Source organism: Aplidium turbinatum, chromosome 6, assembly GCF_918807975.1.
Source record: "Aplidium turbinatum chromosome 6, kaAplTurb1.1, whole genome shotgun sequence".
NCBI classification, from domain to species: domain Eukaryota; kingdom Metazoa; phylum Chordata; class Ascidiacea; order Aplousobranchia; family Polyclinidae; genus Aplidium; species Aplidium turbinatum.
Genome location: NC_137477.1, coordinates 19,950,503 through 19,971,937, shown reverse-complemented (window position 1 = coordinate 19,971,937; position 21,435 = coordinate 19,950,503). Strand labels below are relative to the sequence as shown.

The 21,435-nt window shown below is 36.8% G+C and overlaps 2 protein-coding genes across 2 annotated transcripts; both read right to left on the bottom strand.

Annotated features, from left to right (window-relative positions):
* Nucleotides 1-7,880: 7,880 nt before the first annotated feature.
* Nucleotides 7,881-9,532, bottom strand: LOC145772486 (interleukin-17C-like). Its single transcript, XM_082584362.1, has 3 exons — nucleotides 9,411-9,532; nucleotides 8,622-8,912; nucleotides 7,881-8,082 (listed from the first exon to the last, which is right to left on the bottom strand). Exons 1-3 carry the CDS (start codon nucleotides 9,530-9,532, stop codon nucleotides 7,881-7,883), a joined length of 615 nt encoding a protein of 204 aa, XP_082440488.1.
* Nucleotides 9,533-17,933: 8,401 nt separating this feature from the next.
* LOC145772484 (interleukin-17C-like) lies at nucleotides 17,934-19,627 on the bottom strand. Its single transcript, XM_082584361.1, has 3 exons — nucleotides 19,506-19,627; nucleotides 18,717-19,007; nucleotides 17,934-18,177 (listed from the first exon to the last, which is right to left on the bottom strand). The coding sequence occupies exons 1-3, from the start codon at nucleotides 19,625-19,627 to the stop codon at nucleotides 17,976-17,978; spliced, it is 615 nt and encodes a 204-aa protein (XP_082440487.1). The 3' UTR covers nucleotides 17,934-17,975.
* Nucleotides 19,628-21,435: the final 1,808 nt, after the last annotated feature.

Genomic DNA, 21,435 nt, shown 5'->3' with positions numbered 1-21,435 from the left:
TCCATGTTTGTTTGAGGGACTATTATTTATGCGGATGCCGAAACAAATGATTGGGGGTCACAAATTGAACGATCTGACATGCGGCTTGTTTAATTAAACTTTTTTGTGTGCCTTTTTATAACAAGAATTGTTAAGTAGGTTAGCCGTCTCTTATCGCAGTTTTTCAATTTCTGTGAAATTAAAAAAACTGATTGCTAGGAAATACGATAAATCACCAGAACAGTCTCTTTCTGTTTTTTAAAAAAACTTCTTTACTATTTTATTAAAAGTTATGTTATGTTTATGCTAGTTAAAGTAAGCTACATGTTTAAGTAAAGAATTTGTTGGTCATCAAACTATGAAAACCTGAAGATGAATCACCAATTAAATTTCACAAGTTCAGTACTCTGACCACAACACCACACGTCATTGCATATGACTAGAAACCTGTATCCCAAAAGCTTGTGGGAAACCGCTCTCCCACCACAGCAGTGAACTCGCAGCATCAGGCTAAAACAGATCGTTAGCATCTACACTTCTGAAATAAACAATCATGCTACTGAAAGTGAAACTCAAGCTTTTATATTAGACCAATTAAAAGTTTGATTAATTTTATTCTGTATTTCCAAACAATTTGGCATGCAACGACGCTATGCATTTTAATAATAACATTTTTCAATCTTGGACGGTTTGTACTTCTATACAACAATAATAACATCTAATAATAACATAACATAATAACAATAACACAACAATAATCCATCCTATTATTATTAATATGACTGCTCATCCACATCAATATTGGAACTGGCAAATTCAATCCACAACACTTTTCATTAGGCTGTCATTCATTAGCCTACTACATGTGTGCTTCTCTCTGTTTTTGTTTTATTTTTTGCTATTTGTTTTTTGGGTTTTGTGGCCGTGCTAACTACTGAGTACTGATATATAGCCTACTACATGATTTTTCATTCAGGCACGTTTTAAATCTTTCAATGTTTTGCCACCTTTTCCCGTTTATTAACGTGCTGGTAGGTCTATATCGATTTTTGTAGTTAGTATTATTTTCGTACCGGACCCGTTAATGACGAAAAATAAAATGATTGATTGATCGAATAACAACTCGACGTCTTCCAAATAGAACTCGTCACATTCAAGCTTGTACAGCATTTGGAAAATGCTTTACAAATCAACAAGCGATAATTAATAGGCTACCAAGAAGGCTACCAACCATTTTTTTAAAACTGGTAAGACATCTTCAAAATTGTGTGATACGGTTCTAAGCAACTCTTCAAAATCTTGTGGAAAAAGTAAGACTCCAATTTCAACAACAAATCGTGTGTCAGAAAAAGCAAACTTCACAAACATCAGATTGTGATCAACGCTTGTAAACAATCAGTGGACTTTGATGCAGGAATGGATCCAGTACAGTGGCGTATCCTGGTTGGTTGAGCAAGGGAAGCAATGAAACTCGTGGGAGATTAGAGCGTGCCGAAGGCACGTGTTTTCTTGGGGGGTGCGGGGGCATGCCCCCCCGGAAATTTTTTGCAAAATTACAATCAAATAATGGATTATAGTGCTTTCTGGAAACACTTTTAGGGTAATATTTGTATGAAATTTATTAGCAGATTAACAGCTATTAACTTATTAAAGGTAGCTCTTACACACGAACGGGCAAAAAATGTGGCTAAATTAGAGTAGCCTACACCAAAAACTTAGCTATCAGCTATCTACTGCTGTAGCCTAGTACCGTAGCTTTAACTTTAAGCCAGAATTCATTTCAGTCAAGTCTAGCCTAGACCTCACATATCCTATCTTATGCCAAAGTCTATCCAGCCAGGATAACAGTGTAAAGCCAATATTTGGCTCAAACTTTTGCTCACTAGGCCGATATATAACCATAACATTAACAGCGCCTTAGATTTTCTCATTACATAGCCCACTGGCACAATATCCAACCGAGCAGAGTTGCCAGACTATGATACAAAAAAAGGCCAAAACAGGGAAAATATTTGAAAAAAAGCCAATTGGATATATTTACCTGTTTCTATTAAAAATAATAAGATGTACATATATTTTATGACTTGTAGCGGATCGTAATAAATTGTAGCAAAAATAATTCTGAAAGTAGCCCGAAAAATAGCACCTATAAAATGACTGTAGCAGATCAGCAGATGAGTTTTAATCCGCCACATTACGAGCATTAAACAAGTATAGAACATGTATTGAACAATGGTGAATATGGTTTCATCTGGTGAGGTTACAATATTTGAAAAATATTGATTATGCATTTTGAAGAGTTAATTTAAAACAAGCCTAATTCGAGGAATTCGGTCCATCTGGCAACTCTGCGACTGTGGAAGCAACTTAAAAATTGCATCCACAGATTAGTTCAAACAAACGTAAATCGCGCAAACTTTGCGCTGTCTTTTTTCCTTGTTCTCACTTGTTTCTTGGTATAGCAAAAACGAGAGCAAGGGATGCGACACTAAACATTGCTTCCGTAAGCTTCCAAATTTTTAAAATTAAAACCGAGCTAAAATCATATATGGGGACATGAGTTAGAAACTGTTCTAATTCGTATTCAGGTAAAGAAATTACGAAATCGTTTTACTGGAAAACATCATCTTCTCTTTTTTCAATTTTGACAGGGGAAGCAATGCTTCCCTTGAGGATACGCCCCTGATCCAGTAAGTAACCCTAGGGTGGGCGATTTCAACAAATCACAATTACATGTAAGTGTACTGTATATTTGACCCAAACTTGCAAATACACCCTGAGTAAAGTTACTTTTCTGTGTTTTAAAAGAGGGGGGCTTTGCTCCAATCGCCCCCCTCTCTGGATCTGCCATTGCTTTGATGTTTCTACGTGTTCTGAGTCACAGCAGCATCTACAACTAAGTTAGAAATTAAAGTTTTTAATGATGGTGTTCATTGGAATTAAAACAAAATACTAACTTAGTATCGGAATCCTATTTGTTTTAAAATTTCAAAATGCATAGGCTAAAAGTGCATGGCACCGTTATGTAATTACAATCCGCAGTTGTACAATGCGAAGCGTTAGTATGTTCAGATAAATCCTTTTAAACCAAGCATTCTACATGAATCGAAATAAAAGCCAAAGAATAAGAGTTACACAATATTTCTAATAGCAAAAGCATCACAAAAAAAATTCACAACCGTTTTAGGATGGCTGGTAGAAATATTTACTCTCATTGAGGCATGACTTGCACAAATTACATCAAAACATGTCTTGTCCAATTCTTTATCAAGGTATTTTCATAACTTTTAGCTGTAGCATATTTCCATTGCCTTCATTTGTGTGGCATACCTTTCCATGGAGATTCACTTGGATTTCGTTATGATCAGGCCAGAAATCAAACGCTGGATTTTCCACCAGAAATGTTACGCATCATTGAATACCGAATGCATATCGATCATTTTTTACTTAGTAAAGGCACAGAAAATTTCGTTCTTAAATGGCTTTTTTTCACATTTTCACGTTTGCAAAGAAAATCTAATTCAAGCTGGTATTTTTGTGCAATTACGCGGTGATAAAATAATAATAATCATCATGCTTTTATTTGCGCTCATTGCGATAACATACAGTACACTGCGATCACAGATGCGATACAACAGACGACAAGAAGCAGCGAAGTGACATATAGTCTTCGAGTCAGCTGCTCCCCTTATTTTGGCTTGCCTAAAGTGTCTTTCGCCGAGACACAGCCGCGTGCTCTGACTGGAGCGGTGTCGAACCCACGTCCTTTCGAACGTCGCTCAAGACGTTCTCACCACTCGACTACGCAGCCGACCTTGACTTCAAACACATAACATCGTGGAGAGTAAAATTTAACCACCAATTGCAAAATTGTAATTAGGTTCAACTACGTGTATGTTTGAAGTTGAATATTACCTAAAAAAGATTCGAATATTTTGCACAAAATTAAAACCTCATAAAATGAGAGTATCATCGTGATTGCAAAAGATTGCATCAACGCTGTTCTGATATCAACAACTCAGAGTGTTTGCACAAAAAAAATATCAGTCCTTAATCAGGTGCAATAACAATCATAATGTTATGGTTTTATTTATTGTCGCTCTACAACAGCTAAAATCTTTTTAGCGACAGGGCTCATTTTTCAATTTTATTGTAAGCAAAATTGATATCTCAACTGCCATCTTGCGACTACGACAGTTTTTATTCAAGAGGACACACGAACTGTGTTAAAAACGTTGCTTTGTGTTGGAATAAAAGTTATGTCTGTTGCTATCACTGACATCGTTGCAGGCCCGTAACTAGGGCAGGGGGGAGGGGCGCAGGGCGGCGAAACCCCCCTGCAATAATGTTTGCCCCCCCCCCCTGGAACGAATGATGTTAATTAGCTCTATTCGCTAACTTTTCAGTTTTATACTCAATTTTCTTGTGTTGTTTAATTATAAACACTGTGTGTCTAATGGTTTGGTCAAATGTTGTGTTAAACAGACAGACTCGAGATTTATTGCTGGTAAGATCCAGAGTAGGCCTACACCAGTTTCCAACTGAGCTAAGCAGTGTGATAGGCGATCAGTTTCCAGAATACTGTGCAGTTGACTGCCACTAAGCGTTGTTAAAGTACCGGACAACAGGGGCTCTATCCACTTTTAGAATTTGGAGGGGGTGATTTTTAGACAGTGGGCTAAAATCGTCTTAGTCATTCCAAACTACTTCAATAAGTGGGGGGGTGATCACTTCCCTCACCCCCCCTTGGATACAGCCCATGCCGGACAACCACCTTGGCATTTGCGTTCTGGGTAAGCTTCTATACTTGCAGTTTGAAACTCAGATTGGCAGACAATTCATGGTGTTACACATCTGTTCGTGACCTTTCAAGAAAAAATGAAAACTTCTTGGACCGTGAATCGCTCATTCCACAATGTACGAAACTGAAGATAGATACTCTAGCAGAGGCGAAATTACAAGTCGCAAAACAGTTCTTACATGACCATGTGGAAGTTGCAGAACACCAGGATTCCAATATAGTACTGAAAGAACTGTAGGCTACAATCAACGACTGCCAATTTTTAACCTGGTAGTATTTGTGCGTGCAGTAAACAAAGATTTTGATGTTTAAGAATTTGTTCAGCTGATTCCTGTCAAAAATATTACTAGCCGATATTCTGAAGGCATTAGGCTACGTCAACGCCTTGAAATCATGCCTTTGAATCTATCAAAACTGGTGTTAATAGGCTACGGCCCGCTAAGACCATGTTAAGTTTGGCTTTGGCCCGCTGTTAGAAAAAAGTTGCCGACCCGTGGACCTGGTTTACACATTGCGTTTTCATAATTGCCTTTCGTGCCAACAGGCAAAATGTTCCATTTTTGGGCCGGATTTGGTCAAAAAAATTACAAACTTGTTGAATTGCTCCATATAGCGCTGTACAAAATGTGGCGATGTACCTACACACAAATGAAAAGGCAACAATACACACACAGTTATAATACCACCTGGGAGTAATACTATGCAGCATTATACAGTACGTGCATATGTAATGATAACACAGTTCTAACCATATAGAGAGCATAGAGAATAATTATATTGATTGATAGATTGCTCCACCAGTCACACACAACCACACCCACACGTGCTGCACATCAATATTGGACTCAACAAAAACGTTTGAAGATTGGATTTCATCATTGAGCTATCAAAGATAATCAAACTATACTGTGTATCAAATGAGTGAAGACCTTTTTTGGAACTCCCTCTCTGATTTGCCGTTTTCGCTATCTTTTCAAAGAAATTTGGCTTTCAAAAGTGGGTGGGCCAGGCCCACCCAGAAAATAAAGTAGGTGGTGTTCCCGACAATTTTCACCAAATCAAACGTCATATAAAAACCGTTCAAGTCTACTGAATATTACGTCATGGAAATTCCTAAAACATGAGCCAAAATTGCACCAGCGTTAATAAGACTTGTGTCAGACCTGTTTAAATCTGTTTGGACCTGTTTGGGCCTGTTTAAACATGAATGCATTGGTTCACTAGCTCGAACACCTGTTGAATGACTTCATAATTGTTTTTCATTATTGCGTCACAGTACTGCATACGTGAATTTGAGATATTGATATCTATTCTGGTCATTCGTAAAATGATTGTTTGAAAGTTGGCCGCACATTTAACTGTTGGCTTAGTGCTTGCTAGCTGGACAAAAGTTCCGTCTTTTATCCAAGTAATCTGTTGTGTAGTGACAGTTTAAGTGGTGTAGGCGTTGCACCCCCTCGTTTTCGGTAGCCTCGGGCTAATTTTACAGGAATACACTGTTTGAAAAGAAGTTCAAGTGTGTGTTTCTTCGGTCATTATATACAGACGAACGGATTAGGGAACTTTATGTTAAAATTTTCCCAAGAAGAGATTATGGTTTACCGCTGTGACCAGGTGGGTCCATGCCCATGAGGCCCACGTGGCTCCTCCATCCCTGACTGAATCCAAATCTGAACTCAGATCTTTACTATCACATTAAATTTTTGAGATATGATAACAAAAATACTTTATTTTTGCCAAAAGTGAAAGATTTGGCGTTGCATTTAGGCTACTATACCAACATATGCAGTGCTATAACGAAAGGTTAGTGTTAGACAGGCCAAAACAGTTTAAATGAGGTTACTGAACAAGCATCGTCATAGGCCTGCTTAAATCTTTGTGGTTTCATGCAAAACAGTGACGGGGGGAGTCAGGTATATTTTTAGCCTCCCTTTTAGCTTGTTGGCGTGCTGTCTTTTTAATAATGTTGCTTAGAAAACATATTGGTATCAAAATTATAGTGTGTGGGACTGTGAGTGTCTTTCAGCTACTTATGCACCACATGGCTTGGATTTCTGGATATAGCACAATGTGTATGTGTAATAAACGCAACGTCAAATTTTCCACTTTTGACAAAAGTAACGATTTGTTGTTATTATATCTCACAAACCTGACGTGATAGGACAAATCTGAGGTCAGATTCGGATTCAGCGCCCAAAAATGACTCTAAATCAGTTTTCAAAAATCGTGCAGACCAGTGTAATCTATGCTAAATGCTCTGTATTACGATTAATGTTTTTGCGCAAATATAACCACATTGTGTACAAACGTCGATTTCATACACGATACGGAAGGTAAAAGTTGGGCCCCCTCTAGAATACTTATTGCCTTCCCTAGCGCTCCAAGCTAGTTACGGGCCTGCATCGTTGTACGTAGTACAAAAAATAGTTTTGAGGGTTTCTCCATAAAGATATTGTAATTGTCTCATTGTAAAACCATCTTTCAAATTTGTTGCAAACAAAAACAATACATTTCTACAGTTCCGTTTTGAAAGCACAAATTTAATAACAGCTGTCATACAACAAAGATATATTCACAAATCCAATAAATATTTTTTAGATTTGATAACATACAGTAAAAAATAATTGATAAATAAAATAAAATAGCACAGTTTACAATTTGCTTAATAATGCACCTGGTAGACTACACTTGACAGGTCTGATTGTAAAAGCAGTAGATCATGTTATTTCATATCGAACCACAATATATAAATAAAGAGATTTATAATTTCTGGTGAGTTATAAAAGGTTGTATCTTCAACTCTTGCATAAAATCACAACACTTGTAAAAGTTCAATACGAAACACACAAAAACAATTTTGCATAAAAGTATGTCATTTACAGTCAGAATAACATAAGAATGCTTGTCACAAGATTTACACATAAGTTGTTGAAAAATCAATCGCATAAAAAGTACCTGATCAAATAAAAAAAAACACATTCATATTGTCAACTGTAACTTAATGTTAGAGCAGTTTTCAAACAAACACTAAAGTTCATTCATCTTACATTTTGTAGAAAGCACTTTATGATTTTGCAAGAACAATCGAGATATAGAATTATTACAAGTAAATAGCGAAGTCGCAGCGGCAACCCATTTCAGTGACGTAGCTTGCTTCTCGGTATGTTCCGTCGCTGTTCCTGTAATGCACCTTGCGGGGCAAGACCATTGGTACGCTCACCAGGTAATGAACATTTTTAAATGTGATTGGGCTGATGCATCCATTGCAAAGACAAGCGGTTTCTAGGATGTCTCTTGGAACTCTAAATAGATGTTAAATATGTTAGAATTTTCTTAAATTAATGGATAAGTATTAAGTTACAGATCGAGAATTTTTCTTTCAAATAAGCAACATTACTCGATTTGAACACAACATTACGTTTTCAAAGTTCAAAACGCATGTTTAAGCGGTTTCCAGTGGTTTCATTTGGGAAATACATGATTTCACTGTTTAAAAAGCTATTTTGTTGCTTCAAATGGCTATTTCATGATGAAATAACAATTTTAAATTTTTGATCTTTTTGTTGCAAAAACACTTTTAAGCGTTGTTGACTGTTTTGGAGCTAAAAATTGCTATTCTCGAATAAAAATGGCATTCAACCGTTTAGAGAAATAATTTAGAGAAATATTATTTTCAGTTGTATCTGTTGTGACAACCAATAATATATAGAAGCAATAACATTGAGAGCTCACCATGCTGCTGTGCAATATGATGAAATGCAGCCACATGAGGCAACAATTACAACAACGAAACAACTATTTTGTTACTCATGTCCATACTTGCGCAAGAGCCTAATCCTACCTATTCCAATCACGGTTGATCTGCCACCTCCAAGGGGAAACGCTTCGGTCTTTTATCCATCTGGCGTTCAGGACGTATTGCTCAGTGAACGAAGGGCAACTCGGTGTGTTGGTAGACCTTGAAACTCGAGATACTGACTTGCCCTCATCGACTTCAGAAATGTTAAAGTTTTGCGACATATCTTTGCCAGAGTTAGTGACATCTCGAACTTCAAGTTGGTCGAGGAAGGAAGGATTGTTGCTCAGCTGTTCAGACAAGTCATCACAAAATGGATTTCCAGAACAAATTTCACTGCAACGAAACATTATTTGATAGCATTAAAGTTGTTGATTTCAATTTTTGTTGTTGTTTTTTGCTTTTGACTTACAAAAATATAATTTTCTCAAGTAATCTCGTACAGAATAAAAGCATAACGATATAGCGAGAAGTACATCTTGTGTATTGGATACTTTCAGACAAGTATCTGTACTTACAGAAGAAAAGAATAATGGCATGAGAATGAGTAGGCCTACATCTAGTTCTAGTGTGTTGGCTACTTATAAACAAAATATTATTTACATGTATTTTTTATGAAATGTTAATGTTGAATATTGAATTAAACTAACTTGAACCAAAAGTGCAAAAAAAATATAGCCTAGATATAATTATCAGAAATGCTCTAAACTAAACGTTTAAATCGTTTGTGTTTTTTGATTGAAATTGAGATAGCTAGAAATCAGACCTTGCAACCAAAATTTTGACAAACAATTTGTCTTTCATTACAATTTCAATTCAAACTATTTGACTCACCTTGGAAAACCGAAATCGTTGTTGTCAGCGACAATGTTGTCTCGCACTTGGGACAACAAACCCGCATTGGCAACAAATGCAAAAACGCTCAGAATCATAAGAACAAAGTAACTGGATTCCATACTTGTCAGTATATGCTTTGTTTCTTTAATTTTAATGCTTGTTAATTTCTCTACGTCTAGATCTAGTATGCTTGATTATGGCCCCAACTGGGCATATATATGAAGGTTAATCGAAACAGAAACAAATGAATAGAAGCCGTAGTTTTCCATGATTGTATCTCCAACAGTTTGACGCAACTGCGCAAGCAATACGTTGTAATGCCAAACATTGCGTAGGTGGCGTCCAAGATATGTTTGTTAATTGGGATTTCTGGATGAGCAAAGCATAGAAACATATGCATCAACGTTTATTTTTGTTTTAAATGTAAATCAGCTACACTCAACACAGAGATAAAAAAAATTGAACAGTTGTCACTGAACAGAAGGTTATTTTATTCTGAATCTTAAAATGTGTTATTTTTTGCAAGTATGTGAACAAGTAATCCAGTCGTTGACTATTGTTCGCACCACATCGTTTATGCAGTTTATTTTAATTTTTCTGTTCACTTGTTGTGGGCCAATAAAGTGGACTTAAGTGGCGCTGGTTTTATTCAGCAACTTTTATTCAGCGCCACCTAGTGGATGAAGCAATGGCGAGCGGTTAGCGCGTTGGGCTCACAGTCGAAAGCCTGCATGTTCGACTCCAGCCACCCGCACTTGCTGTTGTTTCTCTGGGCAAGAAACTTTACGATAATTGCCTCTACCCAGTGATCGATTTCGAGTAATGGGTAGTACCAAATTTAAGTCATAAGTAAAGTAGACAACCGGAAACAGACATTGCCGTCGGCTGCAGCGTGGGTCAGGTGTACGTCGGAAGGCGTACACCGATGCATAGCGCTCAAGTCCGCTTTCCCGCAATGCAGGATAAAGATAAACAAACAAACAAACAACTGACTCACAGCCTACAAAATTTCAAAAATTGGAAGCTTTACTTTGCAAATCTCGATAACGGTGCCTGCGACAGTGTTTTGAAGTCTCTACAACTTTGCAAAGCTGACAGGAATAACCGTTTAGAGCCTTTCTCAGTCCGAAGATGAAAAATCAAACCAACAAACCATGCTGCACACAGTGAAAAAAAAATATTGCTCCAATGCTAATTCGTGAGATAGACACTTCCTGATTTCAAGCTATGAAGGTGCAGACTCTAATTGCTCCATGTTTGTTTGAGGGACTATTATTTATGCGGATGCCGAAACAAATGATTGGGGGTCACAAATTGAACGATCTGACATGCGGCTTGTTTAATTAAACTTTTTTGTGTGCCTTTTTATAACAAGAATTGTTAAGTAGGTTAGCCGTCTCTTATCGCAGTTTTTCAATTTCTGTGAAATTAAAAAAACTGATTGCTAGGAAATACGATAAATCACCAGAACAGTCTCTTTCTGTTTTTTAAAAAAACTTCTTTACTATTTTATTAAAAGTTATGTTATGTTTATGCTAGTTAAAGTAAGCTACATGTTTAAGTAAAGAATTTGTTGGTCATCAAACTATGAAAACCTGAAGATGAATCACCAATTAAATTTCACAAGTTCAGTACTCTGACCACAACACCACACGTCATTGCATATGACTAGAAACCTGTATCCCAAAAGCTTGTGGGAAACCGCTCTCCCACCACAGCAGTGAACTCGCAGCATCAGGCTAAAACAGATCGTTAGCATCTACACTTCTGAAATAAACAATCATGCTACTGAAAGTGAAACTCAAGCTTTTATATTAGACCAATTAAAAGTTTGATTAATTTTATTCTGTATTTCCAAACAATTTGGCATGCAACGACGCTATGCATTTTAATAATAACATTTTTCAATCTTGGACGGTTTGTACTTCTATACAACAATAATAACATCTAATAATAACATAACATAATAACAATAACACAACAATAATCCATCCTATTATTATTAATATGACTGCTCATCCACATCAATATTGGAACTGGCAAATTCAATCCACAACACTTTTCATTAGGCTGTCATTCATTAGCCTACTACATGTGTGCTTCTCTCTGTTTTTGTTTTATTTTTTGCTATTTGTTTTTTGGGTTTTGTGGCCGTGCTAACTACTGAGTACTGATATATAGCCTACTACATGATTTTTCATTCAGGCACGTTTTAAATCTTTCAATGTTTTGCCACCTTTTCCCGTTTATTAACGTGCTGGTAGGTCTATATCGATTTTTGTAGTTAGTATTATTTTCGTACCGGACCCGTTAATGACGAAAAATAAAATGATTGATTGATCGAATAACAACTCGACGTCTTCCAAATAGAACTCGTCACATTCAAGCTTGTACAGCATTTGGAAAATGCTTTACAAATCAACAAGCGATAATTAATAGGCTACCAAGAAGGCTACCAACCATTTTTTTAAAACTGGTAAGACATCTTCAAAATTGTGTGATACGGTTCTAAGCAACTCTTCAAAATCTTGTGGAAAAAGTAAGACTCCAATTTCAACAACAAATCGTGTGTCAGAAAAAGCAAACTTCACAAACATCAGATTGTGATCAACGCTTGTAAACAATCAGTGGACTTTGATGCAGGAATGGATCCAGTACAGTGGCGTATCCTGGTTGGTTGAGCAAGGGAAGCAATGAAACTCGTGGGAGATTAGAGCGTGCCGAAGGCACGTGTTTTCTTGGGGGGTGCGGGGGCATGCCCCCCCGGAAATTTTTTGCAAAATTACAATCAAATAATGGATTATAGTGCTTTCTGGAAACACTTTTAGGGTAATATTTGTATGAAATTTATTAGCAGATTAACAGCTATTAACTTATTAAAGGTAGCTCTTACACACGAACGGGCAAAAAATGTGGCTAAATTAGAGTAGCCTACACCAAAAACTTAGCTATCAGCTATCTACTGCTGTAGCCTAGTACCGTAGCTTTAACTTTAAGCCAGAATTCATTTCAGTCAAGTCTAGCCTAGACCTCACATATCCTATCTTATGCCAAAGTCTATCCAGCCAGGATAACAGTGTAGCCTAAAGCCAATATTTGGCTCAAACTTTTGCTCACTAGGCCGATATATAACCATAACATTAACAGCGCCTTAGATTTTCTCATTCCATAGCCCACTGGCACAATATCCAACCAAGCAGAGTTGCCAGACTATGATACAAAAAAAGGCCAAAACAAGGAAAATATTTGAAAAAAAGCCAATTGGATATATTTACCTGTTTCTATTAAAAATAATAAGATGTACATATATTTTATGACTTGTAGCGGATCGTAATAAATTGTAGCAAAAATAATTCTGAAAGTAGCCCGAAAAATAGCACCTATAAAATGACTGTAGCAGATCAGCAGATGAGTTTTAATCCGCCACATTACGAGCATTAAACAAGTATAGAACATGTATTGAACAATGGTGAATATGGTTTCATCTGGTGAGGTTACAATATTTGAAAAATATTGATTATGCATTTTGAAGAGTTAATTTAAAACAAGCCTAATTCGAGGAATTCGGTCCATCTGGCAACTCTGCGACTGTGGAAGCAACTTAAAAATTGCATCCACAGATTAGTTCAAACAAACGTAAATCGCGCAAACTTTGCGCTGTCTTTTTTCCTTGTTCTCACTTGTTTCTTGGTATAGCAAAAACGAGAGCAAGGGATGCGACACTAAACATTGCTTCCGTAAGCTTCCAAATTTTTAAAATTAAAACCGAGCTAAAATCATATATGGGGACATGAGTTAGAAACTGTTCTAATTCGTATTCAGGTAAAGAAATTACGAAATCGTTTTACTGGAAAACATCATCTTCTCTTTTTTCAATTTTGACAGGGGAAGCAATGCTTCCCTTGAGGATACGCCCCTGATCCAGTAAGTAACCCTAGGGTGGGCGATTTCAACAAATCACAATTACATGTAAGTGTACTGTATATTTGACCCAAACTTGCAAATACACCCTGAGTAAAGTTACTTTTCTGTGTTTTAAAAGAGGGGGGCTTTGCTCCAATCGCCCCCCTCTCTGGATCTGCCATTGCTTTGATGTTTCTACGTGTTCTGAGTCACAGCAGCATCTACAACTAAGTTAGAAATTAAAGTTTTTAATGATGGTGTTCATTGGAATTAAAACAAAATACTAACTTAGTATCGGAATCCTATTTGTTTTAAAATTTCAAAATGCATAGGCTAAAAGTGCATGGCACCGTTATGAAATTACAATCCGCAGTTGTACAATGCGAAGCGTTAGTATGTTCAGATAAATCCTTTTAAACCAAGCATTCTACATGAATCGAAATAAAAGCCAAAGAATAAGAGTTACACAATATTTCTAATAGCAAAAGCATCACAAAAAAAATTCACAACCGTTTTAGGATGGCTGGTAGAAATATTTACTCTCATTGAGGCATGACTTGCACAAATTACATCAAAACATGTCTTGTCCAATTCTTTATCAAGGTATTTTCATAACTTTTAGCTGTAGCATATTTCCATTGCCTTCATTTGTGTGGCATACCTTTCCATGGAGATTCACTTGGATTTCGTTATGATCAGGCCAGAAATCAAACGCTGGATTTTCCACCAGAAATGTTACGCATCATTGAATACCGAATGCATATCGATCATTTTTTACTTAGTAAAAGCACAGAAAATTTCGTTCTTAAATGGCTTTTTTTCACATTTTCACGTTTGCAAAGAAAATCTAATTCAAGCTGGTATTTTTGTGCAATTACGCGGTGATAAAATAATAATAATCATCATGCTTTTATTTGCGCTCATTGCGATAACATACAGTACACTGCGATCACAGATGCGATACAACAGACGACAAGAAGCAGCGAAGTGACATATAGTCTTCGAGTCAGCTGCTCCCCTTATTTTGGCTTGCCTAAAGTGTCTTTCGCCGAGACACAGCCGCGTGCTATGGAGCGGTGTCGAACCCACGTCCTTTCGAACGTCGCTCAAGACGTTCTCACCACTCGACTACGCAGCCGACCTTGACTTCAAACACATAACATCGTGGAGAGTAAAATTTAACCACCAATTGCAAAATTGTAATTAGGTTCAACTACGTGTATGTTTGAAGTTGAATATTACCTAAAAAAGATTCGAATATTTTGCACAAAATTAAAACCTCATAAAATGAGAGTATCATCGTGATTGCAAAAGATTGCATCAACGCTGTTCTGATATCAACAACTCAGAGTGTTTGCACAAAAAAAATATCAGTCCTTAATCAGGTGCAATAACAATCATAATGTTATGGTTTTATTTATTGTCGCTCTACAACAGCTAAAATCTTTTTAGCGACAGGGCTCATTTTTCAATTTTATTGTAAGCAAAATTGATATCTCAACTGCCATCTTGCGACTACGACAGTTTTTATTCAAGAGGACACACGAACTGTGTTAAAAACGTTGCTTTGTGTTGGAATAAAAGTTATGTCTGTTGCTATCACTGACATCGTTGCAGGCCCGTAACTAGGGCAGGGGGGAGGGGCGCAGGGCGGCGAAACCCCCCTGCAATAATGTTTGCCCCCCCCCCCCCCCTGGAACGAATGATGTTAATTAGCTCTATTCGCCAACTTTTCAGTTTTATACTCAATTTTCTTGTGTTGTTTAATTATAAACACTGTGTGTCTAATGGTTTGGTCAAATGTTGTGTTAAACAGACAGACTCGAGATTTATTGCTGGTAAGATCCAGAGTAGGCCTACACCAGTTTCCAACTGAGCTAAGCAGTGTGATAGGCGATCAGTTTCCAGAATACTGTGCAGTTGACTGCCACTAAGCGTTGTTAAAGTACCGGACAACAGGGGCTCTATCCACTTTTAGAATTTGGAGGGGGTGATTTTTAGACAGTGGGCTAAAATCGTCTTAGTCATTCCAAACTACTTCAATAAGTGGAGGGGTGATCACTTCCCTCACCCCCCCTTGGATACAGCCCATGCCGGACAACCACCTTGGCATTTGCGTTCTGGGTAAGCTTCTATACTTGCAGTTTGAAACTCAGATTGGCAGACAATTCATGGTGTTACACATCTGTTCGTGACCTTTCAAGAAAAATGAAAACTTCTTGGACCGTGAATCGCTCATTCCACAATGTACGAAACTGAAGATAGATACTCTAGCAGAGGCGAAATTACAAGTCGCAAAACAGTTCTTACATGACCATGTGGAAGTTGCAGAACACCAGGATTCCAATATAGTACTGAAAGAACTGTAGGCTACAATCAACGACTGCCAATTTTTAACCTGGTAGTATTTGTGTGTGCAGTAAACAAAGATTTTGATGTTTAAGAATTTGTTCAGCTGATTCCTGTCAAAAATATTACTAGCCGATATTCTGAAGGCATTAGGCTACGTCAACGCCTTGAAATCATGCCTTTGAATCTATCAAAACTGGTGTTAATAGGCTACGGCCTGCTAAGACCATGTTAAGTTTGGCTTTGGCCCGCTGTTAGAAAAAAGTTGCCGACCCGTGGACCTGGTTTACACATTGCGTTTTCATAATTGCCTTTCGTGCCAACAGGCAAAATGTTCCATTTTTGGGCCGGATTTGGTCAAAAAAATTACAAACTTGTTGAATTGCTCCATATAGCGCTGTACAAAATGTGGCGATGTACCTACACACAAATGAAAAGGCAACAATACACACACAGTTATAATACCACCTGGGAGTAATACTATGCAGCATTATACAGTACGTGCATATGTAATGATAACACAGTCTAACCATATAGAGAGCATAGAGAATAATTATATTGATTGATAGATTGCTCCACCAGTCACACACAACCACACCCACACGTGCTGCACATCAATATTGGACTCAACAAAAACGTTTGAAGATTGGATTTCATCATTGAGCTATCAAAGATAATCAAACTATACTGTGTATCAAATGAGTGAAGACCTTTTTTGGAACTCCCTCTCTGATTTGCCGTTTTCGCTATCTTTTCAAAGAAATTTGGCTTTCAAAAGTGGGTGGGCCAGGCCCACCCAGAAAATAAAGTAGGTGGGTCCATGCCCATGAGGCCCACGTGGTTCCTCCATTCCTGACTAATTCCAAATCTGAACTCAGATCTTTACTATCACATTAAATTTTTGAGATATGATAACAAAACTACTTTATTTTTGCCAAAAGTGAAAGATTTGGCGTTGCATTTAGGCTACTATACCAACATATGCAGTGCTATAACGAAAGGTTAGTGTTAGACAGGCCAAAACAGTTTAAATAAGGTTACTGAACAAGCATCGTCATAGGCCTGCTTAAATCTTTGTGGTTTCATGCAAAACAGTGACGGGGGGAGTCAGGTATATTTTTAGCCTCCCTTTTAGCTTGTTGGCCTACTGTCTTTTTAATAATGTTGCTTAGAAAACATATTGGTATCAAAATTATAGTGTGTGGGACTGTGGGTGTATTTCAGCTACTTATGCACCACATGGCCTGGATTTCTGGATATAGCACAATGTGTATGTGTAATAAACGCAACGTCAAATTTTCCACTTTTGACAAAAGTAACAATTTGTTGTTATTATATCTCACAAAATTGACGTGATAGGACAAATCTGAGGTCAGATTCGGATTCAGCGCCCAAAAATTACTCTAAATCAGTTTTCAAAAATCGTGCAGACCAGTGTAATCTATGCTAAATGCTCTGTATTACGATTAATGTTTTTTGCGCAAATATAACCACATTGTGTACAAACGTCGATTTCATACACGATACGGAAGGTAAAAGTTGGGCCCCCTCTAGAATACTTATTGCCTTCCCTAGCGCTCCAAGCTAGTTACGGGCCTGCATCGTTGTACGTAGTACAAAAAATAGTTTTGAGGGTTTCTCCATAAAGATATTGTAATTGTCTCATTGTAAAACCATCTTTCAAATTTGTTGCAAACAAAAACAATACATTTCTACAGTTCCGTTTTGAAAGCACAAATTTAATAACAGCTGTCATACAACAAAGATATATTCACAAATCCAATAAATATTTTTTAGATTTGATAACATACAGTAAAAAATAATTGATAAATAAAATAAAATAGCACAGTTTACAATTTGCTTAATAATGCACCTGGTAGACTACACTTGACAGGTCTGATTGTAAAAGCAGTAAATCATGTTATTTCATATCGAACCACAATATATAAATAAAGAGATTTATAATTTCTGGTGAGTTATAAAAGGTTATATCTTCAACTCTTGCAAAGTTAATGCATAAAATCACAACACTTGTAAAAGTTCAATACGAAACACACAAACACAATTTCGCATAAAAGTATGTCATTTACAGTCAGAATAACATAAGAATGCTTGTCACAATATTTACACATAAGTTGTTGAAAAATCAATCGCATAAAAAGTACCTGATCAAATAAAAAAAAACACATTCATATTGTCAACTGTAACTTAATGTTAGAGCAGTTTTCAAACAAACACTAAAGTTCATTCATCTTACATTTTGTAGAAAGCACTTTATGATTTTGCAAGAACAATCGAGATATAGAATTATTACAAGTAAATAGCGAAGTCGCAGCGGCAACCCATTTCAGTGACGTAGCTTGCTTCTCGGTATGTTCCGTCGCTGTTCCTGTAATGCACCTTGCGGGGCAAGACCATTGGTACGCTCACCAGGTAATGAACATTTTTAAATGTGATTGGGCTGATGCATCCATTGCAAAGACAAGCGGTTTCTAGGATGTCTCTTGGAACTCTAAATAGATGTTAAATATGTTAGAATTTTCTTAAATTAATGGATAAGTATTAAGTTACAGATCGAGAATTTTTCTTTCAAATAAGCAACATTACTCGATTTGAACACAACATTACGTTTTCAAAGTTCAAAACGCATGTTTAAGCGGTTTCCAGTGGTTTCATTTGGGAAATACATGATTTCACTGTTTAAAAGGCTATTTTGTTGCTTCAAATGGCTATTTCATGATGAAATAACAATTTTAAATTTTTGATCTTTTTGTTGCAAAAACACTTTTAAGCGTTGTTGACTGTTTTGGAGCTAAAAATTGCTATTCTCGAATAAAAATGGCATTCAACCGTTTAGAGAAATAATTTAGAGAAATATGATTTTCAGTTGTATCTGTTGTGACAATCAATAATATATAGAAGCAATAACATTGAGAGCTCACCATGCGGCTGTGCAATATGATGAAATGCAGCCACATGAGGCAACAATTACAACAACGAAACAACTATTTTGTTACTCATGTCCATACTTGCGCAAGAGCCTAATCTTACCTATTCCAATCACGGTTGATCTGCCACCTCCAAGGGGAAACGCTTCGGTCTTTTATCCATCTGGCGTTCAGGACGTATTGCTCAGTGAACGAAGGGCAACTCGGTGTGTTGGTAGACCTTGAAACTCGAGATACTGACTTGCCCTCATCGACTTCAGAAATGTTAAAGTTTTGCGACATATCTTTGCCAGAGTTAGTGACATCTCGAACTTCAAGTTGGTCGAGGAAGGAAGGATTGTTGCTCAGCTGTTCAGACAAGTCATCACAAAATGGATTTCCAGAACAAATTTCACTGCAACGAAACATTATTTGATAGCATTAAAGTTGTTGATTTCAATTTTTGTTGTTGTTTTTTGCTTTTGACTTACAAAAATATAATTTTCTCAAGTAATCTCGTACAGAATAAAAGCATAACGATATAGCGAGAAGTACATCTTGTGTATTGGATACTTTCAGACAAGTATCTGTACTTACAGAAGAAAAGAATAATGGCATGAGAATGAGTAGGCCTACATCTAGTTCTAGTGTGTTGGCTACTTATAAACAAAATATTATTTACATGTATTTTTTATGAAATGTTAATGTTGAATATTGAATTAAACTAACTTGAACCAAAAGTGCAAAAAAAATATAGCCTAGATATAATTATCAGAAATGCTCTAAACTAAACGTTTAAATCGTTTGTGTTTTTTGATTGAAATTGAGATAGCTAGAAATCAGACCTTGCAACCAAAATTTTGACAAACAATTTGTCTTTCATTACAATTTCAATTCAAACTATTTGACTCACCTTGGAAAACCGAAATCGTTGTTGTCAGCGACAATGTTGTCTCGCACTTGGGACAACAAACCCGCATTGGCAACAAATGCAAAAACGCTCAGAATCATAAGAACAAAGTAACTGGATTCCATACTTGTCAGTATATGCTTTGTTTCTTTAATTTTAATGCTTGTTAATTTCTCTACGTCTAGATCTAGTATGCTTGATTATGGCCCCAACTGGGCATATATATGAAGGTTAATCGAAACAGAAACAAATGAATAGAAGCCGTAGTTTTCCATGATTGTATCTCCAACAGTTTGACGCAACTGCGCAAGCAATACGTTGTAATGCCAAACATTGCGTAGGTGGCGTCCAAGATATGTTTGTTAATTGGGATTTCTGGATGAGCAAAGCATAGAAACATATGCATCAACGTTTATTTTTGTTTTAAATGTAAATCAGCTACACTCAACACAGAGATAAAAAAATTGAACAGTTGTCACTGAACAGAAGGTTATTTTATTCTGAATCTTAAAATGTGTTATTTTTTGCAAGTATGTGAACAAGTAATCCAGTCGTTGACTATTGTTCGCACCACATCGTTTATGCAGTTTATTTTCATTTTTCTGTTCACTTGTTGTGGGCCAATAAAGTGGACTTAAGTGGCGCTGGTTTTATTCAGCAACTTTTATTCAGCGCCACCTAGTGGATGAAGCAATGGCGAGCGGTTAGCGCGTTGGGCTCACAGTCGAAAGCCTGCATGTTCGACTCCAGCCACCCGCACTTGCTGTTGTTTCTCTGGGCAAAAAACTTTACGATAATTGCCTCTACCCAGTGATCGATTTCGAGTAATGGGTAGTACCAAATTTAAGTCATAAGTAAAGTAGACAACCGGAAACAGACATTGCCGTCGGCTGCAGCGTGGGTCAGGTGTACGTCGGAAGGCGTACACCGATGCATAGCGCTCAAGTCCGCTTTCCCGCAATGCAGGATAAAGATAAACAAACAAACAAACAACTGACTCACAGCCTACAAAATTTCAAAAATTGGAAGCTTCACTTTGCAAATCTCGATAACGGTGCCTGCGACAGTGTTTTGAAGTCTCTACAACTTTGCAAAGCTGACAGGAATAACCGTTTAGAGCCTTTCTCAGTCCGAAGATGAAAAATCAAACCAACAAACCATGCTGCACACAGTGAAAAAAAAATATTGCTCCAATGCTAATTCGTGAGATAGACACTTCCTGATTTCAAGCTATGAAGGTGCAGACTCTAATTGCTCCATGTTTGTTTGAGGGACTATTATTTATGCGGATGCCGAAACAAATGATTGGGGGTCACAAATTGAACGATCTGACATGCGGCTTGTTTGATTAAACTTTTTTGTGTGCCTTTTTATAACAAGAATTGTTAAGTAGGTTAGCCGTCTCTTATCGCAGTTTTTCAATTTCTGTGAAATTAAAAAAACTGATTGCTAGGAAATACGATAAATCACCAGAACAGTCTCTTTCTGTTTTTTAAAAAAACTTCTTTACTATTTTATTAAAAGTTATGTTATGTTTATGCTAGTTAAAGTAAGCTACATGTTTAAGTAAAGAATTTGTTGGTCATCAAACTATGAAAACCTGAAGATGAATCACCAATTAAATTTCACAAGTTGAGTACTCTGACCACAACACCACACGTCATTGCATATGACTAGAAAACTGTATCCCAAAAGCTTGTGGGAAACTGCTCTCCCACCACAGCAGTGAACTCGCAGCATCAGGCTAAAACAGATCGTTAGCATCTACACTTCTGAAATAAACAATCATGCTACTGAAAGTGAAACTCAAGCTTTTATATTAGACCAATTAAAAGTTTGATTAATTTTATTCTGTATTTCCAAACAATTTGGCATGCAACGACGCTATGCATTTTAATAATAACATTTTTCAATCTTGGACGGTTTGTACTTC

Excerpts from the sequence above, each read along its gene's own strand:
- LOC145772484 (XM_082584361.1), bottom strand. The coding sequence starts at position 19,627 with ATGGAATCCAGTTACTTTGTTCTTATGATTCTGAGCGTTTTTGCATTT. Across the intron at positions 19,008-19,505 it reads AACGATTTCGGTTTTCCAAG|TGAAATTTGTTCTGGAAATC; the intron begins GTGAGTCAAATA and ends GTTTCGTTGCAG. Across the intron at positions 18,178-18,716 it reads ATCAACCGTGATTGGAATAG|AGTTCCAAGAGACATCCTAG; the intron begins GTAAGATTAGGC and ends ACATCTATTTAG.
- LOC145772486 (XM_082584362.1), bottom strand. The coding sequence starts at position 9,532 with ATGGAATCCAGTTACTTTGTTCTTATGATTCTGAGCGTTTTTGCATTT. Across the intron at positions 8,913-9,410 it reads AACGATTTCGGTTTTCCAAG|TGAAATTTGTTCTGGAAATC; the intron begins GTGAGTCAAATA and ends GTTTCGTTGCAG. Across the intron at positions 8,083-8,621 it reads ATCAACCGTGATTGGAATAG|AGTTCCAAGAGACATCCTAG; the intron begins GTAGGATTAGGC and ends ACATCTATTTAG.